This window comes from Syngnathoides biaculeatus, chromosome 12, assembly GCF_019802595.1.
Source record: "Syngnathoides biaculeatus isolate LvHL_M chromosome 12, ASM1980259v1, whole genome shotgun sequence".
Classification (NCBI taxonomy): domain Eukaryota; kingdom Metazoa; phylum Chordata; class Actinopteri; order Syngnathiformes; family Syngnathidae; genus Syngnathoides; species Syngnathoides biaculeatus.
In genome coordinates this window covers 10,463,307-10,485,701 of record NC_084651.1, presented here as the reverse complement: position 1 = coordinate 10,485,701, position 22,395 = coordinate 10,463,307, and the positions used below count along the sequence as shown (strand labels likewise).

The window sequence follows — 22,395 nt, the reverse complement described above, 5'->3', positions numbered from 1 at the left end:
GAGAGAATCCATGCAGCCATGAGTAGAGCATCCAAATTCCACACAGATGGGTCCGGGATTTGAACACCAGTCTCCAGAACTGTGAGGCCAACGCTCTATAGTTGCTCCACCATGCCACTAATACCTAAACTAGTTTGTGAAAAATATCTTTTTTAATATATGTATTAATTAGTGTTATTATAAAGCAGCAGAATTAAAAATATATTTTTTACAATTACATGTATTCTTTTCTAAAATGAACAGTTAGAGGAAAAAAAAATGTATTTCATCATCCTAGGCATTAAGAACATCTAAATATTATTGGAAACCGGGACTTTAAAATCTATTCCAAAATGTTTTCTATGACAGTGACGCTTTTCTCAAAACTTTATTTCAGCAAGCAATTTACCATTACGGCAAACAATAACGAATTACGCGAGAGCCGCAACATTTACAAGTGAGTCAGGTGTAGTCCAATAGTTACGAATTTTCGATATCTCAATTGTGCATTTGTAATTTTAATTAAGCCGGTTAGCATCACAAGTTCGGAGCGAATGGGCTACAGACAATGACGCACTTCCGGTTGTCAAACTTACCAAGCGCCTTGCAGTTGAAGAGGACGCTGGGATCATAAACGGATCGCAACAAGGTGGTTGTTTATTCACTTCAAGTCGCTGTCTTGGGTAATCACGATTGTGTCATGTATTTTTATGTCACCAGACTCGGACTTCATTTCATCTTTCCAAACTTTTCTGCGTGCTTGTTAGGTTCTAATTGTTGATTTTGGGGCGACAAAACGTTGTCACCGGTCTTTTTGCGATTAATTCAAACCGGTTGTCATCATTGAGTACCAAAATAACGTGGAAATCAATGTAGTTGACTTGTCAGTGAACACAAAACAAACAAACAAGCAAACGAAAAACTCAAACAACAAAGCTTTATAATAGTACAGCACACGGGTGTATTTTAACGTTAAACTTTATGGAATTTGGTGAAATATAAAAGAAAAGTAGGTCAACACGGGATGTATTTCCCTCGTAGTTGGTATGATAGCCCATCGTGTTGCATATGCACAGTGACAGCTGTGTATGTGTGTGTTATAGAAAGAGGTGTGGAGCTCAAGTGTCCTTGTCATCATAAAAATAGTCCGAGGAAGACCATCTTATGAACGACTGAGAAGCTAAACTGACGCAAAGTCACAAAAAGGGACCGTTATACTACTTTCAATATGTTGTGATATCAACTCAAATAGATTTTATAGAGCAGCAGGTGTAACAAAGCGCTGTACATAAGGTCAAACATAAAATAATGACATTTAAAAATAATGACAATAATCATCAAGTAAGAAAGCAAAATGTTTCTTTTCTTCTCTTATAGCTTACGCATACCATCAGAATTATTCAGGCTCAAGGAGAAAGCGGCCTATGAGGAGATTTTGCACTCCAGCCGGCAATAGTTGAGTAATGGAATATTTCTCTCTCTCTCTCTCGCTTACTCTCTTTCACATACATGTAGTGTGTTTACTTCATGCTTATCTGCATTACAGGCAGTCCAGCACCATGTCTTTTATTTTTGACTGGCTCTACAGAGGCTTCAATAGCGTCCTGCAACTGTTAGGTACTGTCCAAAAATGAGTAATATTGTCAATAATGCCAGAAACCTCCATTATGTTCAAATTCAGAGGCAATTCTCCCCTTTGGGTAAAATGGAAAGTGAACTAATCTGTTCTCGTGCTATTATAAAACATTTCACAGTAATACACACGGTTTCTATTCACGGTGTGCAGGACTGTACAAGAAGTCTGGCAAGTTGGTGTTCCTTGGATTGGACAACGCTGGCAAAACCACATTACTGCACATGCTCCGAGACGACAGGCTGGGCCAGCACGTACCCACGCTGCACCCAAGTATTTATTTTATCTCTCCGTCTATCCATCTGTACACCTATCTATCATCTATCCATCCATCTTTCCATCTATCATCCATATAAGAGTCTGTCTAGTCCATTTCGTCTTAAGCGGGGATCGGTCTATCTGCAGGGCTTAGGTCAAAACACACGCGTCAGTTTTGTTCACCTGACTCAAATGATTCTATGTTTCGAACTCCGATCATCGTCTGCAGCTGATCATGCCACAACTGCTGGCAACCACACATTTATGAACTTGTCTTGTCCCGTTCGCCAACCAAGAACTACTGATCTAATCCATTGATCCATCCCGTGTATCAATCACCTCATACTGTTGCTTTGTGTCCAGCATCCGAGGAGCTGACTATTGCGGGAATGACTTTTACCACGTTTGACCTGGGGGGTCACACACAAGGTAAGGAGCAAAGTGATCCTGTTTGTCAACTGGCAACTTTGGACGAACAATGTTTTTGTTTTGATTTTTTTTTTTTTAATCTGTCTCAGCAAGACGCATCTGGAAGAACTACCTCCCAGCCATAAACGGCATCGTTTACATGGTGGACTGTGCTGATCATGAGCGACTGGCAGAGGCGAAAGTGGAGCTGGATGTCAGCTTGAATCTTACCTTTCTCCCCTTTTCGCAAATTTATAATCATATACCGCATAAACAGGACTTTTCTTCTGCTATGTGCAGGCGCTTTTGACCGATGACACCATCTCCAATGTGCCGGTTCTCATTCTGGGAAACAAAATCGATCGTCCGGAGGCCATCAGCGAGGATGCGCTGCGAGGGATGCTCGGTCTGCACGGACACACGACTGGAAAGGTGACATCAATAGACATAGAAAATTGCATTTGCATTAATTTCTTTTTAGTTTTTAATCTTCTCGACCCTTTTTTATTTTATTTTCATTTTTTTTTTTGCATGTCACATGCATGTTTGGGTACCCGTGGAGGTATGGAAGCAATTTGGTGAGGTGGCTGTGGAGTTGTTGACTTATTAACTTATTCAATAAAATTCTAGCGGGAGAGAAGATGCCAGAATAATGGAGAAAAAGTGTGCTCGTCCCCATTTTTAAGAACAAAGGTGATATTCAGAACTGTGGAAACTACATACGAACAAAGATGATGAGCCACACAATGAAGTTATGGGAAAGAGTAGTGGAGGTTAGACTCAGGACAGAAGGAAGTACCTGCGAGCAACAGTATGGTTTCATGCCGAGGAAGAGTACCACAGATGCGTTATTTGCCTTGAGGATGCTCGTGGAAAAGTACAGAGAAGGTCAGAAGGAGCTACATTATATGTTTGTAGACCTAGAGAAAGCCTATGACAGAGTACCAAGAGAGGAACTGTGGTACTGCATGCGCAAGTCTGGTGTGGCGGGGAAATATGTTAGAATAGTACAGGACATGTACGAGGGCAGCAGAACAGTGGTGAGGTGTGGCGTAGGTGTGTCAGAAGAATTTAAGGTAGAGGTGGGACTGCATCAGGATTCCGCCCTGAGCCCCTTCCTGTTTGCGGTAGTGATGGATAGGCTGACAGATGAGGTTAGACTGGAATCCCCTTGGACCATGATGTTCGCAGATTATATTGAGGCACGCACTGGAAAGCAGGGAGCAGGCGGAGGAACAATTAGAAAGATGGAGACATGCACTGGAAAGGAGAGGAATGAAGATTAGCCGAAGTAAAACAGAATATATGTGCGTGAATGAGAAAAGTGGAGGGGGAAGAGTGAGGCTACAGGCAGAAGAGATAGTGAGGGTGGACGACTTCAAATATTTAGGGTCAACAATCCAGAGCAATGGTGAGTGTGGTAAGGAAGTGAGGAAACGGTTCCAAGCAGGTTGGAACAGCTGGCGAAAGGTGTCTGGTGTTCTATGTGACAGAAGAGTCTCCGCTAGGATGAAGGGCAAAGTTTATAAAACAGTGGTAAGGCCGGCCATGTTGTACGGATTAGAGACGGTGGGACTGAAGAAACAACAGGAAGCAGAACTGGAGGTGGCAGAAATGAAGATGTTGAGGTTCTCGCTCGGTGTGAATAGGTTGGATAGGATTAGAAATGAGCTCATTTGAGGGACAGGCAAAGTCGGATGTTTTGGAGACAAGGTTAGAGAGAGCAGACTTTGATGGTTTGGACATGTCCAGTGGCGAGAGAGTGAGTGTATTGGTAGAAGGGTGCTGAGGATGGAGCTGCCAGGCAAAATGGCGAGAGGAAGACCAAAGAAAAGTTGATGGATGTTGAGAGGGAGGACATGAGGACTGTGGGTGTTTAGAGAGGAGGATGCACGAGATAGGCTTAGATGGAAAAAGATGACACGCTGTGGTGACCCCTAATGGGATAAGCAGAAAGAAAATGAAGAAGAAGATGCATGATTGGTACTGACACCAAAGACAATTTTCAGCCTTTGTAGTAGTAGCAGTAGTACCAGAGCAGTAACAAGAGGCGGGCTGCCAACTGTGTGTGAAGGAAATTTAACCCCTGACATGCACACCTCTTGCCCTGTTGTGTTGAATACAATCACTGCTATTAAAAAAAGATGTTACGTTCTCCATACAATGGCTGAGAAATGTATTAATTTAACTCGGAGGGAGAGCTCTGTTCGTACAAAAGCATTTTGGAACAACAACACTTCTTACTGCTCTGATGCGCCACTTACGTGGGATGAGTACACAAAGGAGCCTCGTGTACTTTACGTGTACAAGGTAGTTGTGTTTCTCTTTTAGGGCAAAGTCTCACTGAAGGAGCTGTATTTAAGGCCGATGGAGATTTTTATGTGCAGCGTGCTGAAGAGACAAGGATACGGAGAAGGATTCCGCTGGCTGTCCCAATATATTGACTGATCCAAAGGAAACTGATCCAAATTTCAATGCTGATTTACAAAACAATACGAGATATTCTATTTATGTACCAGTATGATTTGGACTGTCTTAACTGGGGATGCATTTAAGGTTGTGGACAATGTATTCTTTCATCATACTACAGCATGTTAAAGTCGTTTTTTGAGTGAAGCCAAGGATCCTCATGCTGTGCCCCCCCCCTCCTTTGGATGCCAGAGAGAAAGTGTCATTAACAGTGAGTCAGCTTCTGACCCGCTGCTTATTTTTAGCAGCTGGTTTTGACTTACACCAAAGGTCGGTTTGTTTCAAGTTTTGCGGGTTGTGTGAAGACACACACCGGTGCCACTGAAGCACGTTGAACTGTGGATCTAATTACTCACTTGAAATGTATGCAAGGTTTTTTGGGGGGGGTGAGTTTGAAAACAGGTTTTACCACTAAGAATGCAAATTGCTTTAATTTACTCTTTTTTTTTTTTTTTTGCTGTGAGATTCACTACGACAGCCCAGTGTTATATAGTTGAAGTTTACAATGAAGGTGGTACAGAATATGTGACGTGGATAATTCCTTCGACAAGACCGGAGTACTTTGTGATGAATAGCTGCTCACCACATGCAGTGATATTATGAGAGTACTTCCGTGGCGGTGCTTAAACAGTTAGGCAATAAAAAAATATCTGTGCAATAAAAAATATATATCTGTGAAAGTAATGGTTGCTGTATTGTTAAAATATTATTTGTACATAATTAGGTATTATTTATATACTTACGTCATGCTCTGAAGTTGTTACAAAAGGTGGGTCAAATTGTCATTCAAACTGGGTCAGAATAAACATTTTCTTTAAAGTTTTTGCTTCTTTTTCATGATTTATTACACTTGTTTTTTGAATAAAATATATATACGACCCCAAACTACATTTTAAATTATCATAGTAGTATTATATTTTGTAGTGAGTATAACAATACTTATTTTAAAATATATAATACATAAATACATATAAATTTACCTCAAGGCTTGATTTCCTCGTTCCAGCCAATCACAACCTCCGGCAAGTGTCGCCCTTGTCCTTATCACAAGCCAGACGAGTCCACACTCTCAATTTATTCTCCCAAACTGCATTTTTTAATGACGTTATCGTATTATATTGTTTTCAAATATGTATGGCATAAAGTATGATTTAAATCTCTAATTAGTTTTTTTTTAAATGATAAATGTCCCATCAGGTCCTAGCCAATCACAATCAGTGTCGTCTTTTCAGCGAGCAAAATCAGACGCAACCACAATCAATCAATTTGAAATGCTCTAATAATTAAAATTTCAATTATCACATACTTATATTATAGTGTGGCATATTTATAATTTACAGTAACCTCATAAGCTAATTTGCACATTTCATTCTATGGAAACACACCGGAAAACCCACCGTCTTTTAACTGTCGTCACTTCCCACAGGCCAATCAAACGAGACCAGGAAGTTGTCGATCAAGTTTTATTTTTTTCAGGTCAAAATTGTTTATGAGACGTGCCTTTTCCCCCACTTCTCGGTGTGGTGGTGGTTGTGTCGCCTCCGTTGTGCTTTATTTAAGCGTTGCATTTCAACCTGTCTATGTAGTTAAACATTGTTAAGCGCCGACATGGGCAAAGTACACCTGCTCTGCTAACACCAGCATGGAGGTACACGACGTGGAGAGGTGCTGCTGTGTTGTTACCTTGACCGAAGCTTTTTCTGCTCGTGGGCCCGTAAGCTTTAGTGGCGTTATCATCTATCCCAGCACCGGAGCGTTGATATGCACCGGCCTACCTTTTTTGAGTTTCATTGCAGACGAAAAGTCGTCGCATGCTAGCGAGCGTCGCCTACTGTTACGTCACAACTTCCGCGACAACCTTAAAATCGGCGTCACCTTTTCTTCCCGTGGTCGCGTTGAGGCCAATGCATGCGGAGTTGGTGAAAGTTGCTCACCCACTGGAAGTCACTGCACCCAAGAGCATGAAGCTGAATTGCTGATGCTCGTCAACTGTGTGGAGTTCAAAGAGACTTTCCAGACACTTTTCCATCAGGCTGACCAGTGGTGTTTCCATGGCGATGTGGATGACGACCTGATCCGCGATGTCAACTACCTCAGCTGGTTTGCTGTCCTCAAGGCGAGGACGCCGCACCTGGGCCCAGTCTCCTGGCGGATGAGTTCGTCTCTTCAGAAAGGCTCCCCAGTTGTCGCGTGCGGCTCGCCGTTCGGTTCCCTCTGCTCGGACCTCTTCAACGGCACCGTGAGCAGGGGCGTCGTCAGCAACCTGGCGGGTGAAGACAACGCCATCATCCTCACGGACGCCCGCTGCCTGCCCGGCACGGAGGGCGGCGGCTTGTTCGCGATGGAAGATGACCACCTGCACCTGGTTGGGGTGATCGTGTCGCCGTTCGGCTGGAAAGCAAACGAGTGGATCGGGCTCACGCTTGTCTGTTCCATCCACTCGATCCTCAGGAACATTGTCCAATGCGCTGACATTCAGGATCCACTCCGAGATGTCTGGCTTCACCCCACAGAAGTCTTCACGACCCGAAGGTCAAATGTGGGCGATTACCCGATCGTGTGCTTGGTCGAGAGCGGGCAGCAGTGGGGTTCGGGGGTCGTTGTGACCTCGGAGCTGGTTTTAACCTGCCGACATGTTGTCAACGGGAAGGCCGCAGTCGCCCTCAAGTTCTACCACGGGGACAGGTGCACGCTGTGAAAACACATTAGCTAACCCAAAACAATATAATCGAGCTGTATCTCGAATCGTGAAAAATTATGAATTGTTGTCCTCTCAATAGGTTAATAATTACTTTTATTAATCCTGTAGCTTGTATTTAATGAAAAACACCTTATGGCATCTTGGTGCCAAGGAACTATGAAATGAGGCTAGCTCAAGCTGTCTAATAGAATAGTAGCGCTTTGCTATTATTGCTATTTGCTGTGTTTATGAATTTTTTTTTGGAAGGTTACTGTATTTTCTGCACGATAAGGCGCACCTAAAAGTCTTTAATTTTCTCAAAAGCTGACGGTGTGCCTTATAATCCGGTGCGCCTTATATATGGATCAATAAATGAGCTTTTAGTGCAGCTCCATGTAATGGAGGTATAACGTAACCCCAGCCTCTATTGCAGCGTCTATTCTATGTGCCTTATAATGAGGTGCGCCTTATAAATGAAGAAAGTTTTAAAATAGGCTATTCATTGAAGGTGCACCTCATATTGTATAAAATACGGTATGCGTGGAATTTCTCTGTTCACAACAGTGTTTGGTTCCTGTTTGGCTATTTGGATGGGATTACTGTAGTTTAAATTTCTAAATACTTCACAAATGATCCCAAAATGCAAGTTCACAGTTTTCAGCACAGTTGCATGGAGCTGCTGTCGGCCATAGCTTACACCCAGACACACACAGACTAACCAGCCAACCCGACTCCATCTTCAAAGTGTCATTGCGCCACACCCTTTAGAGGCACACTTCCAACACAGGATACAACAGTACAGAAAGTTTGCTTCATAAAACCATTTTTTTTTCTTTGCTCCAGTCTTTTTTTTTTTTTTAAACAGTCATTTTTTTTGATTAAAATATTTTTTTTAAATTGTCTTTTTGGAGGGACCTGGAACAGATTAACAGTATTTCAATTCATTTCAATTGGGAAAATTTATTTGCTTGGTCCCAGAAGTAATTAAACACTGAAGTCAACGTACCACTATATTTCCATGACACCAACCCCTATTTAGACAGAATTTTGGCCGCACCTTATGGCATCCTTGGTTACTGGACGACCTGCTCTACCTACTGGGCCACAGCCGCTCCAGAGGAAACAATTCCTAAATGCTGAATTTCTCATGTCGAATTTTTTCATGCATTTCAGAGTCCTCGACAACGTGGGTGACGTCCTCTTCTCCACTAAAGCGTCGTCGCCCTACGATGTCGCTGTGGTGCAGCCCAGAGAATCCATCGTGGATGTCGTCATCCCTCGAATGGCTCACGAGTTCAACACAGGTTTGGGGATTTTTTTTTTTTTTTTGGTCTACATAAGTGATTAAAGGCAATGTGGGGTTATTGTTTGAATTCATGTGACATGTAACAGTTACAAATCTGTGATTATGGAAAAATTAAAAACAGGTTTATATTGTTTTACTGCTCCCACACACTTTTATGTGAATTTAAGTACACTTTTTAAAAACATTCGAAATGTATTTTACTTCACGGACAGCCTGTGATGAATAATTAATATTTTGGTCTCTACCTGCAGGTGAATGCGTGATGGTGGTGGGCTACGGTGGCCTGGGCCGCCGCTGCGGCCCTTCACTGACCTGCGGTGTCCTCTCTAAAGCCATCAGTCTAAACCGCCAGACCATAATGTTTCAGACCACATGCGCAGTTCAGGCAGGGGCCAGCGGGGGTGCTGTGGTGCGACCATCGACAGGAGAGCTGCTAGGTGATAACCAAGCAAAGTTACACTCACAGATGTTGTTGTTGTTGTTTTCCTTTCGGCTTGTCCCTTTCGGGGTCGCCACAGCGTATCATCTCAGATGAACGCATATATATGTTTGGCACAATTTTTACGCCGGATGCCCTTCCTGACGCAACCCTTCTCAGGGAGTGGAGGCCCCAGTGGGGTACGAACCCACAACCCCTGGTTTACACTCACAGATACTTGTCTAAAAATGACATAAAAACAGAATAATCACCTTCAGTGAATGTCAAACTACAGACTGATATGTCTTTAAGGTGAAAAGTAATTTTTTTTTTTATTGTCAATCACATACAATACCCCTTTGATGACTGCATCAGAGGGGAAAAAATGCACACAATTTCCTTTTTCATTAACTTATAGTGCTCGTTACAGAAAGGGGGGGGGTAGCTGGACGCTATCGAAATGATGCGTTCCCATAGGTTTGCTGATGGGAATTGACCAAAAAAAGGTAGATAAAATAATGATAAATGACAAAAAAAATGCAATTACTTTTATGTTTTTTTCCAATTAAATGGACAATTTCTAAGAAGCAGCTGGTAGTTTTTAGGCTGGCACACAACACATTCGCCATGGATCATTCTCGGAGCCGTGGACGTCAAACAACTCTCTAAAGGCCGCGAACGGGGAATATTTTTCTTCTCCAAATCTGTTGCTGTCGTTGTCAATGCTCCCATCAAGGACGCCCATGACGCTGCCGTTCCCTTTTTTTTTTTTTTTTTTTTTTTTTTTTTCTGCCTCGCAAGTTCCCAAGATCTCAAAGCAATCAATCAAGATCGAAACCGCAGTTGACTCAAATGTTGTTTAGTTATGTCTTATTTTAGATTGTTTAGTCATCTGTGGAGATTAAAAAAGTAGTCTGTTTGGTAGTGCAGAGCAGAAAATACAGTTCTCGGCTTTAAAATAAGAGTAAATAAGTTGTTAGACATAATCAAAGTAGAAATAGAATTAAAACTCACCCTTCACAGGGGTTAGTGAATGCAGAAATCTGTGAACTGACACTGAAAGAAGTTTGTAGTTGTGCCAAAATATGGTGGCTACGCACTTAAAATGGACAGGACCATAAAGCCTCAACTTCATGCATGTACACAATCATCAACCCATGTTGCATAAACAGTTGTGTTGTACTCAGTATTGAGGTTATTCAACACAAACAAACCACCTTCACATGAGGCTCATCAAGTACTAGCTGTCATACTAGCCTTAATAACACAAGGGCTCACAAATAAGCGCACGACTGCTTTATGTGGGATTGAGTAAAACTCACATTACTGCATTTACGTACAACAGTACAAGTTGGAGAATATAGGGAAGTTGTGATGGCAAAGTAGACTACACCGGATTTTGCTGTGGGAGAGAAGCTGAAGCATAACTTTCACTTTTGATGACGTGCGTTCAAGGACCGGTAGCAAAATAGGACAACTCAAATGCAGACCAAAAAAAATGTATATCAATAATCAACCCTAAAACAACACAAGAACAAGATTCCATTAGATGGGGCCAAGGAATAATTTGATTGCTTCTGATTAAGTACAAAACATCCATCCATCCATTTTCTTTGTCACTTATCCTCACAAGGGTCACGGGGAGTGCTGGAGCCTATCCCAGCGGTGAACGTACAGGAGGCGGGGTACACCCTGAACTTGGTTCCAGCCAATCGCAGGGCACATGGAGACAAACAGTTTCCACTCACAATCACACCTAGGGGCAATTTATAGTGTCCCATTAATGTTGCATGTTTTTGGGAATTTGGGAGTAAACCGGAGTGCCCACTCGGAGAAAACCCACGCAGGCACAGGGAGAACATACAAACTCCACACAGGCGGGTCCAGGATTGAACCCGGGACCTTAGAACTGTGAGGCTAACGCTTTCCCAGCTGACCCACTGTGCCGCCAAGTACAAATTATTTTTTTAAGTGACTAATTGATGATAGGGGCCAAAAGAAAACTCGGTGAGTACGGGATTATGAATATATGCGGCCTTCACTGTACCTGTTAAATATACTCAAGCACAGAAACAAAGTATTTGTAATCATTTGAGCACGTCTTCAACTTGCAGGGATCGTCTCCAGCAACACGAGGGATTTGTCCGCCAAGGTAACCTACCCCCACCTCAACTTCTGCGTTCCGGTGAGCGTGCTGCAAGGACCGCTGCACCGCTTTAGTCGGTCTGGGCACGCGGCGGCGTTTGACGCCCTGGATGCCGCAGAGGAACAAGTGAAAAGGGTGTGGAGGCTACAAGATACACAAAGCAAACTGTAGGTGCCATGTGACGATACACACAAAAGGCAGAACGACACTTACTGTGACATAATGAAGACCGGAATGAGCTACAAAATGATTGATACAATTAACTCCATATACGGTACGTTACATTCAGGAGCAGAAGTCAAACGCAACATTTCTGCACTATTGTAGCAATACTGAAAAAGTGCCACTAGGTGACAATATCGCTCTGCAAGCACCTTCCTCCATTAGTGTTTGCAAAGGGTGAGTGTTGTTCTGTACTGTTTATTTTTAGTAGTCTATGGCGGTTGAGATTGTGACTAAAAGGGGGACACGTTATGGAAAACTGAATTTTGTTCCCACAATAGGTCTTAAAAAAAAAAAAAAAGCTCAGAGAAACCAAATGAATAAAAAAAATGGTCTTTTGCTCTTTTCTGAAATTGTCTCTTTTTGCCACATTGTGATGCTACAAGTTAGCTAGTTTACATAATAGTTGCCGTCATACTGACTTTCTCTGCCCATGAGTTGGCAGCTTGGCTGGGTGAAGATTTGCCATTTTCAGACCACACGGATGGACTGAATGGAACAGCTATGCCAAAGCATCTCAAATTCAAAATCAATTTTTATATGTATTGCAGGGTATTTGTATTTGGCCATGCACCAATTTGACAACAACCGTAATTTCCTACAAGCCGCAACTTTTTTCACACGCTTTATCCCTGCAGTTTATGCGGCGATTCGGCTAATTTGTGCATTTTTTTCTAACAGCTGCAAGAGGGCACTTGAGCAGAAAAGGTAGGAACGTGACTTTTACCGGCCCTGTTAGCGCTATGCTAGCGTGTATCTGCTGTGTTACTGGCGTGTCTCTGTGAAGTTTTGTTCTAACCGGCCCTGTTAGCGTTAGCGCGGCACTAGTGTTAGCACTAGCTTTAGCGCGGCGCTAGCATTAGCACTTGCATTAGTGGGGGTAGCGTTAGCACCGCGCTAGTATTGAACACTCTGTGTACCGTCTTTATAAATATCTCGTGTTCCAATGTGGACACTTGCAGTTTTTACATAATTGCAGCTTATGTATGTACCAAATAGTATTTCCTTTAAAAAAATGTACTCGGTGAGGCTTGTGACCAGGTACGCTGTGTAGGGCGGGAATTACGGCACATTAAAAGACAAGTGAAGTGCAGCATCGACGAGTGAAAATTTAATGCGTGAATTTTTCACTTCATACTGTGAACAAAAAGCCACTCGTCTAGTAATAATAAGTGATAAGGTAGCCATGTGGTACATGAGCAGCGCATAGACAGAACCGCTCAGTCATGTCATACTTTAGCGTTAGTGTTTTTGACAATTTTAAATCATGCTAAAAGTGGTAAATGTCTTCTTCAAAGCATTTACTGTACGACTAAAGGTAATTTTAAATAAAAACATGTCACATTTAGGTGTATTGTGTACAATATTGTAACAGCAATTTTCTTGTTTGGTTGACAGTCCATGGCACTGTAGCTTATAAATAAGTGTTTGCAAACTTGTTTGCTCAAGCATATGTTTGGGTTTTCCCTGTCGTTTCTTTTTCCGCCAGGCTGGAAACGTGTCAGCATATGAAAGCGTTCGAGTAATAATTGGCTGACGGGTTGCACAGAATGATTGGTCCCATCGGGTAACAGAGAGTCAGACATCTGCTACAGGGGATCGTTTGCTCCCAGCACAACACGCTTGGAAGTTTTCGCCCACGTATAAGCCGTGCGACACATATTTTTCGATACCGGCGGATGCGACCGTTCGAAATAAGGTGTGACAGTACAACTCGGATAATGAGATTTTACGTCAGCATACAGACAGAATACACCAGCAACACACTGCCACTGCACGTCGTTGCTTTACAAGAAATATCTCCAGTTGTCACTCATTTATATATGTATATGTATATATACACACACGTGTGTATATATATATACACACACACATATATACTGTATATACATACATATATGGTAACATTTAAGTGATTTATGGGTTTCAGCTGTCCAGTATTATTTTTACGAAACCAAAAAAACAAAAGCAAAAACTCCAGACAAGGCAAAAGGATGAATATTTAGGTGAAATATATTGTAATATGATGACTAAAATGTATGAATAATATAGAAGCTCCAATTTCACCAGAAGCTATGAGGATAAATGATATAAAATTGTAAAGTTAAGAGAAACAAAATGAGAAACAAGGGGAAACATTTTTTTTTTCTGAAAGTTGTTGTAAATTACAAGAAATTGGACGAGATTAAAGTCATGATAAGGGGAGTCCAATTTGTAATTGTACAAAAAGGAAAGTACAAGAATCAAGTAATTAATATTAAGAGGGGAAATCATATGTAAAAGTTTTGAGGGTTAAGTTATAATGGGTGAAAATAAAGTTCTAACATGAGAAATTGTTTTGATTCCAATTGTAACATGAGCAAATTCTGAATAATGAGCAAAGAGAATATTATGAGACTTACAGCATTACAAGAATAACAGAATATTGTGAGAAATAACTCAATGGTGCAATCATAATATTAAGGGAAAAGAGAATAAAATTTAAAAAAGCATAAATTCTGAATTTCTGAAAAATTAATTCAGAATATTATAGACAAGAAGTCAACATTTTATGGCAATACTGTCATATTCCAAGAAAAACCTAAGTTGTAAAAAGATTTTTTTTTTTTTTTTCCAAAATAAAGTCGTAAGATGAAGGGAAAAGTTGTCACTTCTCCGATAAAAGCTGTAAGATGTGAAAAAAAAATCCTTTGGAATATTACAATTTTGAAATAATTTTTTCTTGCAATATTGGTTTAATTTGCATCACATTCTAACTTTTTGTTGTTGTTGTTGTTTTCATTTAAGTGTCACAGCCACGAGCAGCGGGAAGTGAATACGTGCACCGCATATACGATATTCAGACAAAGACTCCGATGTACGGTGGCCTGCTGCGACCACACACACTCACGTTTATTGAATGCTTATTATCTCCTTTTTTAATAAACACAACAAGCGACCCACACGACGATACAATGTACACTTGTCACCTAAGCGAGAGGCGCCCGGGGCGCGGTGACCTCCCGTCCGGTACACAACGTGGACTTGACGTTATTTACAAGCTGCGGGACTGACGCGTTAAGAATGAGACAGCACTACTGTCACACATGAGCTCAAGCGCATGAGATGAGGACTTTAAAGTCACAGTCAATGTCCTCTGTATACTTTCAACTTAAAAAAAAAAATAAAATCATAAAGTTTCTAATCTAATTCATGAATGAAATAAGAGATGGTCAGCCATTTTAATCTACCAGAAAGTCTCCTAGAAATAAAACGTACGTACAAGAGAATAGAACAAAGATTCACAAATATGAGGGACAAGCTGTTTGACTGCACACCCCCACTATTACCGCGAGTGATACGTTTCCCTTCTCAATGTCCACCTTGGGAGTTTCCTCCTCTGGTTTGTTGTTTGCGTGTGTTTGGGACATGGAGGTGCCGTTGGGGGAGAGGAGAAAAAACAAAAAAGAAGAGACAGAGAGGGAGGCTGCGGGTTCAAACGCTCGACTCTTTACCAGATATAGCCCTCGTCATCCGCCTCTCCCGCCTCGCCCTCTTCCTCCTCCGCCTCCTCGGCGGTCTCCTCGCCGCCTTTCTCTTCTTCGTCTTCCCAGCCCACGCCGCTGCCGAAGTCGCCCGAATACGCGGGTCCGTCGTCTACAGGGGGGGAAAAAGGAAGTTGTTGTAGAAATGTGCAACTTGCCTCTCTACCATGCCTGCGAAATTGCAAGTTCTCCCGCTTAGAAATCATGGAGGGATCTGAAATTTTCATCATAGGTGCATGTCCTCTGTGAGAGAGATAATAATAAAAAGAAAAATCCAGAAATCACAATGTATGATTTTTAATGATTTATTTGTGTGATGCTGCTGCAAAAAAGTATTTGAGCACCCGAGAAAACCCATGTTAATATTTGGTACAGTAGCCTTTGTTTGCAATTACAGAGGTCAAACATTTTCTGTCGTTGTTCACCAGGTTTGCACACACTGCAGAAGGGATTTTGGCCCACTCCACCACACAGATCTCCTCGAGATCAGACAGGTTTCTGGGCTGTTGCTGAGAAACACAGAGTTTCAGCAGATTTTCTATTGGGTTTCAGTCCGGAGACAAGCTAAGCCACGCCAGAACCTTGATATGCTTCTCACGGATTGGTTTTCCTGGCTGTGTGCTTCGGGTCATTGTCATGTTGAAAGACCCAACCGCGACCCATCTTCAATGCTCTGACTGAGACAAAGAGGTTGTTCCCCAAAATCTCACAATACATGGCCGCGGTCATCCTCTCCTTAATACAGTGCAGTCGTCCTCTCCCATGTGCATAAAAACACCCCCAAAGCTTGATGCTACCACCCACATGCTTCACAGTAGGGATGGTGTTCTAGGGATGGAACTCATCATTCGTCTTCCTCCAAACACGGTTAACACAAACCATTACCAATTACCAAACACGGTAATTATCACCTAAGAGTTCCATTTTGGCCTCATCTGACCACAAAACCTTCTCCCATGACTCCTCTGTATCATCCAAATGGTCACTGGCAAACTTAAGACGGGCCTTGACGTGATGGTTTAAACAGGGGAACCTTCCATGCCATGCATGAATTCAAAACATGACGTCTTAGTGTATTACCAACAGTCACCTTGGAAACGGTGGTCCCAGCTCTTTTCAGGTCATTGACCAAGTCCTGTCGTGTAGTCCTGGGCTGATTCCTCACCTTTCTAAAGATCATTGACACCCCACGAGGTGATATCTTGCATAGGGCTCCACTCCAATTGACAGTGACCGTCATATTTAGCTTCTACCATTTTCTAAAGATGGCTCCAACAGTGGACCTTTATTTCACCAAGCTGCTTGGCAATTTCTCCGTAGCCCTTTCCAGCCGTGTGGAGTTGTACAATTTTGTCTCTGGTGTCTTTGCACAGCTCTTTGGTCTTGGCCTTGTTCCAAGTTTGAGTCTGACTGATTGTAAGGGGTGGACAGGTGTATTTATGCAGCTAATGACCTCACACAGGTACATCTGATTCCGGATAATACATGGAGTCGAGGTGGACTTTTAAAGGCGGACTAAAAGGTCTTTGAGGGTCAGAATTCTAGCTGATAGGCAGGTGTTCAAATACTTATTTGCAGCTGTAACACACAAATAAATTGATAAAAAAAAAATCATACATTGTGATTTCTGGATATTTCTTTTTAGATGATCTCTCTCACAGTGGACATGCAGCTACGATGAAAATTTCACACCCCTCCATGATTTCTAAGTTGGAGAACTTCCAAAATAGCAGGGTGTTCAAATACTTATTTTCTTCACTGTATATACCTATACGGCTCCACATTCTAATTAGGTTCAAGAGCCTTTAAAAAAAAATAATGCCTCAAAGTATTCACATAACTGTTAATCATTGTGGTTGAATTCTGTATTTTATTGAAGAGTTTCTATATTTGTTACCTAATTATGGCTCAAATGTACATTTAACTGCGCTCCGGGAGTTGTGATCCAAAGGTACAAGGAAAGTTTATTCTGTGCAATGACAATTTTTGTGAGGTTTTACTTTTTATGAGAAACAACGGTGTTCAATTTGGATGGCTGCAAGTTTTTAGTTTAGAAAAAAAAAGTTCTTGTATATGTTTTGTGTTGGCCTGTTTTAATAGTCTGGAAAAACTGCAGTTTGAGGAGAAATGCTACGGGAAAAAAATGTATTGTTGGCAGTATCTGTACATATTTTCCAAATTTGCATCATGGAAACAGTATTGAGTGGCAAGCATATCCGCCTCACAGTTCTGAGATTCGCGGGTTGAATCCAGGCTCTGTCCTTCCAAATGACGTAGACTAAAAACTGGACTGTGCGATCCATCATTGGTTCCGCCACGGTCAACAGGCTATGACTTCTGGTCAGGGCAAAAAGTATGATAAACGTACACACATTGTTCTGGAAAACAATGCGATAAATATATAATAATTAACTATGAAGGTTAAGCTGAAACACACTTACTGGTGAAAAGTTACTTCTTTGCGACCGCCTGCACGGTTTTGACAGCCAACAGCGCAACAAAAAAGCAAAATCTAACGTATTCCAATTAAATTCGATGTTATTATGTTTCACAATGTACAATTGTAAGGATGTCAACTTTCACGTGAGATAATACCCAAACCAATGTTTTGCCCTGACCGGGAGTTGACCATGTGAAAGGGGCCTGTGCACAGTCCACTTTTTATTCTATACCATTGGTCCTTCCTGTGTAGAGTTTGCATGTTCTTGCTGTGCATGTGTGGGTTTCCCAAAGACAGTGAGAATGGTTGTAATAATATAATAATATACATTTATTTTGTGAACATTGTATTTAAAGGGGGCGGCAGGGTTTCTGGTAAAGCATTGGCCTCACAGTTCTGAGGACCTGGGTTCAAATCCCAGCCCCACCTGTGTGGAGTTTGCATGTTCTCCCCGTGCCCGCGTGGGTTTTCTTCGGGCACTCCGGTTTCTTCCCACATCCCAAAAACATGCAACTCTAAATTTCCCCTAGGTGTGATTGTGAGTGCAGCTGTTTGTCTCGATGTGCTCTGCGATTGGCTGGCGACCAGTTCGGGGTTTACCCCGCCTCCTGCCCGTTGACAGCTGGGATAGGCTCCAGCACTCCCCGCAACTCTTGTGAGGGTAAGCGGCTAAGAAAATGGATGGATGTCTTCATAGGCAGATTTTTATTATATAACTTTTGCTTGTATGAGCGCTTATTAGTGTATATGATAGTATTACATGTCATAATTTTCCATCATTTAACTATGAACAAGTCTACACTTTCCTAATTGGAACTAGTGGAATAGAAGCAGAAACAATGGTCAAATAAGGGCAGGAATTTGACTTTGTGCTATTTTTTATTTCCTAATTCCTGTCGCAGGAAGAATTCTTATCGCGAGGAGGTTCTGTCTGAGTAGCCCTCATTTATCTCGAAAAAGACTTTTCGCAGTGACAAGATCCGCTTTGGAATGCAAATGAGCGCCCGGCGCATGAATGTGCTCTATGCAGCGAGGGGAAAGTGGCTTGACATAAAAGATACCTTGTGCAGGGTGGATTGCGGGGACGGGGGTTCATCCAAAACGGATGCCGGGTGGGGTTGGGGAGGGTGGCGAAAAGAACTCACCGCAATCTGGTTTTGCGCGAATCCTCGACCCGGCGACTTCACCGCCGTACTGGTCCACGCACCAGCACTCGCCCCGGTCACACTGCAGCTTCCTGTAGAAGCCGTCCTCATCGCAGTTTGGGATGAAACGACCTGGCGAGCACGCAAACGTGAGAGAAGCGCGAAGCCGCCTTGCGTCATGCCTCACTGGGCTCGACTCCCATTATAACACACGCGGCACATGTGGCGACCGGTTCCGTAATCTGTGAATATCAATTCTGTTTACAGAACATGTCAAATATGCATGGTGGGGAATATTGGGAAGGCATGTGCACGTGCGCGCGTAACTAAAGGAAGCCTGTCGTTTGTGCCTTGAAATTTCGCACACGAGTCCAGCTCAATATTCTCCACAAAGTCTTTGGACAATGGATTTTCACCAGATGGCGAAAGGGTTCCTAATCTTGAAAGTTACAAAGTTTGACGGGCCAAAGCTCCTTACGCATGATTTCAAAGTTCTTACACAAGTCCAGATCAATATCCTCTACTAGAAGTGTTCGAACCCTAGATTTACACCAGATGCTCTTAAAAAGCACGAACATTATAAAGTCCCGGCTTCACGCAGCTCAGTATCCTCCACAGCAGGGGTGTCAAACTCGTTTTTCTCGCGGGTCACATTGTTGTTCCGGTTTCCCCTCAGAGGGCCGTTATGACTGTGGAACAAAAATATTTAATCATTTCATCATATTTACATCATCAATTTATGAACTAGTTTTGGAATCACAAATCAAGCGTAATGCGTTTTTCAACTATTCCCGTTTGGTAACTCAAAAATGCTTGTAATATCTCAACTTTATCATTTATGATATATCACAAATTTTGGTACAGATTTTTACTATAATCATGGAAATTGACACTCTAGATTTGGCTTCGCGGGCCACATAAAACCACGTGGTGGGCCAGAGCTGGCCCCCGGGCCTTGAGTTTGACACCTGTGCTCTACAACAAAAAATATTTGGACCCTCGTCAAGCACACTATTAAGGTCGGAAGTAACCAAGTTCCACGGGTCGAGGCCCTCATGAAACATGACATGAAACCTGTCACACAAGTTCATCTTAAATGAATCTACAAAAAGTATTTCAGTTTTTATGGAACAGATTTTCACGAGAGAAATTTCTTCCCCAATTCCAGCTCAATATCTTTTCAAAAAGTCTCTGGGCCGTTGAGTTTCACCACATGGTGCAGCGCTGATTAAGCTCGAAATTTACCAAGCGTGACGGGCAAAGATCATTGACTTGAAATTTCTCACACCATTCCAAGCTCAGTATCTTCTATGAAAAAAAAAAAAATATATATATATATATCTTTGGACTATAGATTTACAACAGATGGTGAAACTGTTAAAGTTGAAACTAAAAAGTATGGCCAGCCAAGCCCGTCTCACGTGACGAATCAAATCTCAAATTTCTCACTCAGTTCCATTCTGAAAAGTAGCTAATAATAGTTGTTTTTTATTATTATTATTATTAATCATTATAGGGTGTATTCTTTCAAAGTGATGGTAGTGAATCTGCTTGATTATTGAACATTTGAATTAATGACATTTTGGGACATGATACTGGAACAAATCTGCGCAGGGTACAATAAAAAGGACGCAAGATAAAAGTGTCCCTGCAGCATCTGAAAGTCAGGCTGGCGTCGTGCCTTTGGTGTCCTTGCAGAGTCCTGACTCAGCCAGCCAAAATCTGCAGTGCGCACGAGTCCAAATATACACACATTCATATACCCAGTTATACACGTATTTAGAGAGAGAGACACACACACACACACACACACACACTTTGGGCTCCCCCCCTTGCAGTCTTGCCTGTATCAAATTCTAATCCATAAACCCAACCACGACCAAATCCGTGCCTCCTGTTAGGGATCTGATTGAGCCAAATCCTGATCCAATAATGACGGATCCAAATGATTCTGACGAGAATACTCACCAAACTTTCTTTTGCCGCCATCTAACACTTGGATCCTCTCCAGCTCGGCCAGGCAGGGTGGTTCTGAGCAGATGAAAATTGGGAAAATATGACTTGAATGTCACCAGTAAACTAAACTTTCCACCATGCGTGGAAGTGCTTTGATAACTTTGCTCTAAGTATGCATTGAATTTAATTGACTGGGCGTCATTGTGGACTCATAGCTAACCAATCGCAGACCGCATACTGGATAAACTGATATTCGAACCCAAACCCCCTTGACGCCGAGGCAGGTGTGATAACCACTAATCCACCATGCTGTCCAAATAGTCGTCATTCAACTAGAAATGTCTGAAAGAGTGGGTGAAGCGAAGTGAAATAAGGAGGGTTGGGGTGCAAATCATGATTCATGATGTAATATTTTCATGTTTGTGAAACTTACACTAAACCATCCATCCATTTTCTTTGCTGCTTATCCTCACAAGGAGTGCTGGAGCCTATCCCAGCTGTCAAAGGGCAGGAGGCGGGGGACACCCTGAACTGGTTGCCGACCAATCGCAGGGCACATGGAGACAAAGAGCCGCACTCACAATCACACCTAGGGGCAATTTTAGAGTGTCCAATGAATGTTGCATGTTTTTGGGATGTGGGAAGAAACCGGAGTGCCCGGAGAAAACTCACGCATGCACGGGGAGAACAAGCAAACTCCACACAGGTGGGGCCAGGATCGAACCCGGGACCTCAGAACTGTGATGCCAACGCTTTACCAGCTAATCCACTGTGCCGCCTCTACTAAACTATAACTTGAGAAAATCATTAACAGCTCTTACAACGCAGGTATATTTGTGTTTAAAGTTTTTACAATGCTCCAACTTTATTCATTACATTTTATTCAAATGTACTCTATAAGTATTACTGTGCAAAAGTGAATTACAAAGCATTCAAGTAGCCTGGTGAGCGTGCTCGACATTTTTTCCCCCCACTGGGCTTTGGGTCATTTAAGTTTGTGCTCCACAAATCCTTCCTAGCAACAAGTGGCAGGGCAAACGTGACTGAATCCTCGCAATTGTAGACTACTTTTAACAGTCGGGGATGGCTGGATAGCGGAAGGTTTTATTCAGCCTTTGCGGCAATATTAATTTCCCCCCTGCATGTTGTATTGCATTTTGGCCTCAACCGCTGGGAAGCTCGGGACCCGCGTTCTGTTCAGCTCGGCCGGTGGAGGATATCGGAGAGCTGAGGGAGCAAAACGCTGTCAACAAGCAGCGCCAATGCTCTCATTTCCTGGCGATAGCCATTTCAACCCTGCGGGGAACGGGAGCCGGAGATATCAGGAGGAGATAAACGGCGACAGACGCGAGGAAACGACATACTCAAAAGGCGATCCCTTCTTTCTTTCTTTCTTTCTCTTGACGTTAGCGAGCACGACGGCGGCGGCGGGTCGGTGCGTTCCACTCACTCTCCCTCCAGAAGCACAGGCACCACTCGGCCGTGGACACTTTGCCGTCCTTGTAGGAGTCGCACGAGTTGAAGAAGGGACGGATGCAGATCTCGTACTTGTCTAGGTTGATGGCGGCCAGCTCGGCCTGGTCCAGGTACAGGTCGCTGTTGGTGTCCAGCTTGGAGAACATCCAACCTACAGAGTCCTTACAGCTGGCCACCAGGCTCCTGTCCAGCACTGAACATTCAAAAAGAAAGTTTTAATTTTTGTATCAGACAGCCATTTCCAACAAAAATATGTCCTACCAATTATTTTTTCCTTAATAAACCAAATTTTAATGTTGTCCGAGACAGATGGGTGATGCTAAACTACTATATTA

The 22,395-nt window shown here is 42.6% G+C and overlaps 3 protein-coding genes across 12 annotated transcripts in view; 2 read left to right on the top strand and 1 right to left on the bottom strand.

Annotated features, from left to right (window-relative positions):
• The window catches only part of sar1ab (secretion associated, Ras related GTPase 1Ab), a 5,551-nt gene extending 14 nt beyond the window's left edge, over positions 1–5,537 (top strand). Inside the window, exons 1-8 of one of the 4 annotated variants that reach the window (XM_061837951.1) lie at positions 1–81; positions 1,357–1,434; positions 1,526–1,596; positions 1,766–1,885; positions 2,234–2,299; positions 2,389–2,492; positions 2,579–2,710; positions 4,610–5,537. The exon at positions 1–81 is cut by the window's left edge and continues 14 nt beyond it. In XM_061837951.1, coding sequence (XP_061693935.1) covers positions 1,539–1,596; positions 1,766–1,885; positions 2,234–2,299; positions 2,389–2,492; positions 2,579–2,710; positions 4,610–4,726 — 597 coding nt within the window. In that variant the 5' untranslated portion in view covers positions 1–81; positions 1,357–1,434; positions 1,526–1,538 and the 3' untranslated portion in view covers positions 4,727–5,537. Of the gene's footprint in view, positions 82–185; positions 663–1,356; positions 1,440–1,525; positions 1,597–1,765; positions 1,886–2,233; positions 2,300–2,388; positions 2,493–2,578; positions 2,711–4,609 lie in introns of those variants that run through there. The other 3 variants (XM_061837952.1, XM_061837950.1, XM_061837949.1) reach the window with 3 other exon arrangements.
• Positions 5,538–6,159: 622 nt separating this feature from the next.
• On the top strand, positions 6,160–11,841 carry tysnd1 (trypsin like peroxisomal matrix peptidase 1). Of its 2 annotated transcripts, none has more exons than XM_061837259.1 (4): positions 6,160–7,279; positions 8,601–8,731; positions 8,985–9,170; positions 11,266–11,841. In XM_061837259.1, exons 1-4 carry the CDS (start codon positions 6,390–6,392, stop codon positions 11,466–11,468), a joined length of 1,410 nt encoding a protein of 469 aa, XP_061693243.1. In that variant the 5' UTR covers positions 6,160–6,389; the 3' UTR covers positions 11,469–11,841. The 2 variants fall into 2 exon arrangements, with proteins under 2 accessions (XP_061693243.1, XP_061693242.1); XM_061837258.1 differs by having other exon boundaries at positions 6,160–7,432; positions 11,266–11,839.
• Positions 11,842–14,321: 2,480 nt separating this feature from the next.
• spock2 (SPARC (osteonectin), cwcv and kazal like domains proteoglycan 2) overlaps positions 14,322–22,395 on the bottom strand; it is a 44,987-nt gene continuing 36,913 nt past the window's right edge. For 4 of the 6 annotated variants that reach the window (XM_061837264.1, XM_061837263.1, XM_061837262.1 and 1 more), the window contains 4 exons: positions 22,035–22,253; positions 20,597–20,659; positions 18,629–18,760; positions 14,325–15,155 (listed from right to left, as the gene is read on the bottom strand). In XM_061837264.1, coding sequence (XP_061693248.1) covers positions 15,010–15,155; positions 18,629–18,760; positions 20,597–20,659; positions 22,035–22,253 — 560 coding nt within the window. In that variant the 3' untranslated portion in view covers positions 14,325–15,009. Of the gene's footprint in view, positions 15,156–18,628; positions 18,761–20,596; positions 20,660–22,034; positions 22,254–22,395 lie in introns of all 6 variants that reach the window. The other 2 variants (XM_061837265.1, XM_061837261.1) reach the window with 2 other exon arrangements.

What these genes read in the sequence shown, in the direction of transcription:
- tysnd1 (XM_061837258.1), top strand. Translation starts at nt 6,390, where the DNA reads ATGGAGGTACACGACGTGGAGAGGTGCTGCTGTGTTGTTACCTTGACC. An exon ending in GGCTCACGAGTTCAACACAG is followed by an intron (nt 8,732 to 8,984) that starts GTTTGGGGATTT and finishes CTCTACCTGCAG; the next exon opens with GTGAATGCGTGATGGTGGTG. An exon ending in ATCGACAGGAGAGCTGCTAG is followed by an intron (nt 9,171 to 11,265) that starts GTGATAACCAAG and finishes TTCAACTTGCAG; the next exon opens with GGATCGTCTCCAGCAACACG.